This window comes from Malus domestica, chromosome 07 (assembly GCF_042453785.1).
Source record: "Malus domestica chromosome 07, GDT2T_hap1".
Classification (NCBI taxonomy): domain Eukaryota; kingdom Viridiplantae; phylum Streptophyta; class Magnoliopsida; order Rosales; family Rosaceae; genus Malus; species Malus domestica.
In genome coordinates this window covers 20,469,136-20,476,358 of record NC_091667.1, presented here as the reverse complement: position 1 = coordinate 20,476,358, position 7,223 = coordinate 20,469,136, and the positions used below count along the sequence as shown (strand labels likewise).

At 35.9% G+C, this 7,223-nt stretch overlaps 1 protein-coding gene across 1 annotated transcript; it reads right to left on the bottom strand.

The window, feature by feature from the left end:
- LOC139197751 (uncharacterized) lies at positions 1-552 on the bottom strand. Its single transcript, XM_070825707.1, has 2 exons — positions 186-552; positions 1-47 (listed from the first exon to the last, which is right to left on the bottom strand). Exons 1-2 carry the CDS (start codon positions 550-552, stop codon positions 1-3), a joined length of 414 nt encoding a protein of 137 aa, XP_070681808.1.
- Positions 553-7,223: the final 6,671 nt, after the last annotated feature.

Below are 7,223 nucleotides of genomic sequence, written 5' to 3'. Positions count from 1 at the left end.
TCATCCGCTTGCTGCATCAAGCATTACACGATCAGTACCACACAATCCTTCATAAAAATATTGTATTAAAAAATGCTCTGAAATTTGAAGATTAGGACAAAATGCAACCAAATGTGTGAATCGCTCATAATAATCTCCAAAGGGTTCTCCATGTTGTCGGATTGCACATATGTCATTCCTTATACTTGCAGCTTTTGTGGCCGGAAAATATTGCTCTAAGAATGCTTGCTTCACCTGGTTCCATGTGTTCATTGATCCCGGAGGTAAATTGTAAAGCCACTCCTTTGCCTTGGCTTCTAATGTAAATGGGAATGCCCTCAACTTGACTTGCTCCTCATCCACTTTTAATGATCTCATTCCCGAGCATACCACGTGAAACTCCATGAGATGCTTGTTGGCATCCTCTGTTGAGAAGCCATGGAACTTAGGCAAGTAGTAAATCATGCCGGACTTGAGCTCAAATCCTCCGTCTGCATTTGGATAGGTGATGCACAATGGTTGTTGATCCGTATTCGGCGTTGCCAACTCCCTTAAAGTACGGTTATCAGCCATGCCTTCTTGTGGTTCTTCCTCCTCTTCCGAACTCAAATGTAGTGGAGAAGATGGTGGTAAGGACACCGATGCACTCTTCTGCTTGATTTTTCTCTAAAGCTTCTGAAGTGTTTGTTCAAGCTCAGGGTCGTACGAAGCTAGATCAATGCTCTTGGACCTTCGAGTATGCATATACTACGAAGAGTACCTGAAATAAAAACAAAAACAAAAACACCAATGAGAAAAGAAAAGAAAACAACAGAAAAATAAGTAATTATAAATAACAATCCCCGGCGACACGGCGCCAAAAATTTGATAAGATTAAAAGCACACCACAAAGTAGCACACAAATGTCCTATTGATTTTCCTTATTAACACTAAGATTTGTCAATTGTAGCATATGAAAATAAGGGTCTTTCCCGCAGAAGATTGTTTTATCTAACTACCTAAAATGTCACAAAAACTGGGTTGCTGTCCCTACTGACCAGCCACCGAAACATAATTATTAGACCAACTTATACTTATCTAAGGTCTACGAAATTTTATATGCAGATACTAGACACACAAAGCTACACTCACACAAATATTTGGGATTTGTGGAGTTGATTTGCTATTTAAATTAAATCAAACAAAAACAGGATAGAAACAAATTTTAAGTAGTTCACAAATTAAGAAAAACGAGCTAGGGGTATTGCTATCCACCACCAAATAATCATGCAAACATGTTATGTTTCATTCAAATTTCTTTTATTTCCAGATGAAGATGCTCAAGTTTGCTCAATGTTAGAACTCAACCTATTACTCTTTCTTACGTAGTATGTTAAGAGAATGGCGTTTTCAACTTAACTTAGTCCCTAGCTTGCAATCTAGAATGGCGTGTTCATAGATTTAACAAGTAGAAATCATTAAGAACGAAAAGAGTTTGAGTCATCACAAGGCATCGTAAGTACTGGCGTTGTCTTACTTATCCTAGAAATTGGTTCACATGTTAATCGCAATTAACAAGTACTACTTTAGAACATATGTAGGTCCTCATTCGACAAGGGCAGACACACACATATTCATAGCATTAGAATCCTAGATATGCTTACTACGTATGCATCCATAGAAAACAAATAAAGAATTCATCAATGAGACAAGTAGTGAACCAAGTTTCATCCATTCATAAAAGTAATTCAACGAAATGTCATAACAAAATTGCAATCATATTCGGGGCTTCAAAACAGCCCCTAACTTCTGAAAAATTAGTTACACATAGTTCTCAAAATAAACCAAAAGAAAGACATGAGTTTGAGAAGATAAAACCGAGCGAAGAGAATACCAAGATTTCCTCCTTTCTTTCCTTCCTTTCTCAACGCAGCAGCCTTGCCTTTTTTACTTCCTTTCCTTCCTTTTTTTCTATTTTTTTTTCCTCTAAAGAACTCCCTTTTGCTGCTGCAACCTGCAGCCTTTATGCCCATGCTTGCTGCCCCATTTCTGCTCCATAACTCACCCCACTAACAGCCATTTAGTGATGACAATAAGTGAGAGGAAATGGTAAAACAATTGTAACTTTTTGGGCAACCTTTATGCCAATTACTCCCACTTAATCCTCATCTTTAATTCCATTTCATTTGATATTTGAAGAGGTGTCAGCTGGCTTGTTCTTGGCTGCATCAGTTTTGGCTGCTAGTTTTATTGGATTTATTGCCTTCAATGCAGTTACAAACTGCTCAGCGTCTTGGAAACCTTTCAGTGTTAAAATGGTCATAACTTCTTCTAGAAAAATGATATTAACAATCCGCGAAATGCTCCAGAAAATAGACATCCGTAGCTTTCCAAGAATATAAGGCTCATTCTATAATTCATTTTGATCTGTTCGAAACTTGCTTCCAAAGTCAGCTGACCTGCACAGGCAGTTTTAACGAATTTGTTACTTAATATCCAACTTGTGCTATTTTTCTTTTCTTTGCTTGACAAATCCTAGAAAACACAAAAACAAAGTAAATAGCTCAAAAATATAAGGAACTAACTAAGAAAAGACAAGTGAATTTGATGTAAAGTATATATAAATATGAGCTTATCAATAATATACCAAATCGAAGCTAGAGATGTATAGAGAATATTATATCTGCTTGGAGTCCAAATGGTCACCGGAGAAGGCCAGAAAATGGCCTGAAAGACGGCTGTCTGCGGGAAAACAGGGAAATTCGCCAAAATTTCTAGGCAACCTTTCAACGTCCATAACTTTGTCAATACTCAACGAAATCAAGTGATTCAAAAACAAAAATCATAGTTCTCTATGAGATAAAGAGATTGGTACCTTGGACAATGGCTATCTAGTCATTATTTGACCGGCAAATGACTCAAAAGTGGCAGAGGTCGCCGGAAACTGGACAAACTTTAAATTGTTATAACTTTCTCATTTCTTCACCAAATTAAACGATCCAAACATGAAAATTTTTCTAATCGACGAGAGGAATCGATTTATACCTTTTTAGAGTTCACAATATGGCTGGAAATTATCTGAATCATGCCTAGAAGTCTCGGCCTAAAACCTTGTTTTCGAACTCATGTTTCGGGTTCGTTTTCAATGAAACAAAACTCAAAACTGGGTTCATGGCGGTGAAGACATGCAGATAATGATGTTTTTGATGTTCAACAAGCCGAAAGATATGGTGATGATGGTGGTTTGTTTCACGGGAGAAAGGAAGAGTCGGGAGAGAGAGAGAATTAAGAGAGTATAGAGAAGAGCTACGGAAGAAAGAAGAAAAAGAAAAAGAAAGAGAGTTCCAAAAAAGTGGGGGTGGCCCCACGTGGCACTCATCCAATGGTGCGACAAAATACTACATGTTCAATTAATTATTAATTTACCTAAAATATCCTCGACATTTAAAGGTTCGTAGAATCTTCGTTATAACTCCAAATTACAGTATGTTTGTGCCCACGCGTTCGTAGCGACGAGTACTATGAGAATACACCAAGAAAATGAACCTTACATGACATGACAAGATGGTCCACAAAAGTCAACACCTTTGCCTCAAGGGGCATTTCCATAAATTCACATTTAAAAATTATAAAAATCATAATTTTTAGGGACGGGTCGTTACAACTATGAAATGAAAACTTATTTGATAACTAATTTCAATTTTCAGACTATAAATAAAAATTTGAAAATTACTTTTTTGACTTTTCAAAATTTAGCTTTCAGTAATTTTTAGCTACCCAACAAGTTTTTTATTTTTATTTAAAAAAAATACAAACTAATTTTTTTTTTTTTTAATTTTTCGAACAAATGATATTAGCTTCACTAAAGGGTGGGGGAGTGGGTTAAGCTTCACAATGGATTAGTAATAATGTGATTCAAATTTCCCTTTAGCGAGAGTCGAACGTAAGACTTTTCACTTAGACCGTAGTACTAAGTGGCAATACAAACTAAAAAATTAAAGTGATAGACCAAAATGGGGCCTAAACTTCATACTCATTCTCACCATTGTTTTCAAGTCAAACAAGGCACCACATGCCACTTAGTACTACGCTCTAGTAGTATTCATCTTCACTTATAAGTGACAGATCTTAGCTTCGATTCTCGCCAAAGGTGAATTTGAACTAGATTTTTTTAGCCGATTGTGAGGATTAGCCCAATCCATCACCCTCTTAGTGTAAATAATATCGTTTCTTAAAAAAAAAAAAAATTGGCTCTCATGATCCAAAAGGAAAAGAAAATGATCGTTTTTAGGGCACTGGTTAAACGAAGTCCTTTGATACTCTCAATGCTACTATTTTTAATTAAAATGAGTGGGAGATTTGTGTTAAATTTCACAATAAATCAACGATAATAATTGAGTATCAAATTTGTCATATAAGTAAGTCAAACTAAGATTTCTCATTTATAAGTAGAGAAAAATTACACTACATCATAGTGCTAGTGATTAAGCAATTAATAGTATTTAAGTGTTAATTACTTTTTCGTGTGCTAATTACATTTGTTTGGCCCTTGATTATAATCTTTATCTTTTAAAATGTAACAAAAAAAAAAAACCTTAAAGTTACAAAGTATTTGCACTATTGGCTCTTCCGTCAAGTATAACCTTTGCTTGTGTGACAAGTGAATCAACAGGTGTAATAGGAACAACAAACAACTCTTGACCAAGTGTTGACGGATGGTAACAACAAGACCACTGTATTACTTGGCAAACCGCAACTAATTGGTATTATAATAAGTATTGGTTTTTTAACTAAAATAGCATCTGAGATTGTATAACTCTTCATTTTAGTCTCTGAGATAAAAAATTAATAGAACTAGTTCCTATGTTTCTCCACCACAACTATTTTGGTCATTATGTGAAAAATCTTCGTTAAATAAGGAGAACAAGACAAAAATACCTCAATTTTTGTCAAATCATTTTGGCATTCTGTTTATTAAATTAAGAGTATTTTTTGCTATTTTTGTCCTTATTTAATTAACAGAGATTTTTCACAGAATGACTAAAATGATTGATGATAGACAAACATAAAAACAATTTCTATCGATTTCAAATTTAAAGGATCAAAATTAGGAGTCATGTTAATCTCATGTATCACTTCTATTAATTTTTTACATATTCTAAAGTGAAGGAACACATTGTACATGCCCTCAACCAAATAGGCATAAATATATAATCCATAACCCGACTATTAATGTTCGAACTGTACAAGCACGAAGACAGGAGCCGACAGCACAAGAAAAACAGACCATTCTCAAATCTCAAGACTGTTCAGTTTCTTTCCTTTCCATGTCTCTCTCGTCTCTGCCATATGTATTGCTTGACCCCTCCACAGTGGAGGCTAACTCACTCGCTACAAATCTAACATTACACTCTCTCTACCCAGTACATACCAGGCCACCGCCCAGTACTACCGAGAAAAACAAATAACATTTTCATATGAACTTAACATGAAACAAAAAAGGAGCAAACAAGCATTAATAATGTATGTATCTTATTTATTGCTACCCTCAATGTGTCGTTTTACATTTGTGTTCTTATCCACCTATGTTTATCACCCCTTACAAATTGTTTTCTTAAAAGAAGCTATGATTATCGGTTGTGTATAGCCATGTGCATGTTTATCCCTATTGTTGGACTCATCACATGACATATTGATTAAGATTTTAGCTCTAATCGTATGTGTAATCATGTGTTTATCACTCATACACATAACATATCAGTTAGGTTACGTTTGGGTGAGAGACTTCCAGATCCTAAGGGGTTGAGGCAAGTTAATCATGAACATATTACAAAATGTTAGAAATGAAAAATTAGAAATGCACTCCACATGAGCATACAAAGGTATTTTAGACCAAAAGGATTTGTAATGATTACAAAGACCTATGTGAGAGGAATTTGTAAATAATTTCTTAAGAAGTCATTGGCAAATCTTTTTTACATACCTTTATAATGGTGATGCAATGCATTTTTAATGTCTCATATCTAATGTTTTGTAGTGCATATTATAATTCTTCACTTGAAAAATCCCTCGTCGAAATAGTAGCCTTGTGATTAAGTCTTTGTGGTTGTAAATAATTATCTAGGTGTCTATATATCGTACTACACTCATCACATAACATATAACGAAAGAGACAGAAACATAATCTTACACGGCCTATAATTTTATCACAATCTTGCCTACGTTACTAATGTTGTGTACACTTTACTTGGAATATTCATTTGTCATCGATCTCAAGTATTTATGTAGTGGTATAAATGTTTGCAGCATATGAAGAGTAGAAATAAATGTTTATCGCAATGAAGTATAGAAGTTCCTAAGAGCAATTCCACCGGGAAACTGATAGGCCAGCACCCAGCCAAAAAACCAACCAGGCACCCAGGCTATCCACTCCAGCCTAGCATTTTTACCGGCACCCAACGCAAGCCAGGCAAGAGACCGGCCTAAAATCGACAGACCCACATGCCAGGCCATCTGACGTTAGCCGGGCCATCAACCTCCCACACGATCAATGCGTCGCAGAGAGATCTTGGTGCAGAGCTCCTAGAGGTTGAGGTTGAAGAAGGCCAATTGCAGGCGGAGCAAAGGGCGGCGAGGATGGGGGTTTGGGGGCCTTCGACGCCCTCCTCGAGGCTGAGGTTCAGAGAGAGAGAGAGAGATCCCTTCCACTGTGTTCTTCCCATATCCCTTCATCTTGTTAATGGGTTTCTTTCTTCTGCTCATTGGAGGGGAGCGGTGGGGGAGCTTCGGAAGCAGAGACAAGGGAGGGGAGCGGAGATGCATTTGTTAAAAATTAAATTATTATTTTATAATAAAAATTAATAATATTTTAATAAAATTGACTAGGCTATTTGGTTTTAGGAGTGGAGATGCTTTGGCTTATTACTGTTCACTGGAGTCTATTACAGTTCACTTGAGTAGATAAATGAGCTAGGTGCTAGCGCAAAGTCTTTAGGGGTGGAATTGCTTTAAATGCATGCTGGGAGGATCCAAGACTTGCACTACGCCATGTAGATTTTATCGCAGCATATTTACATCAACATCTATAGCTGATCCTATTTAGTGGAAAAATGTTTTTTTGTTGTTTTATATTTATATGAACATGTCACATAACTCTCACTTATGTATATTCTGTCCAAATTCAAAAACCTTCTTCTTCTTTTTCCAAATGAAAAGAAAAAATAGGGTTCGGTTATAAGGTACATATTAATACTAATAAGTGGTAT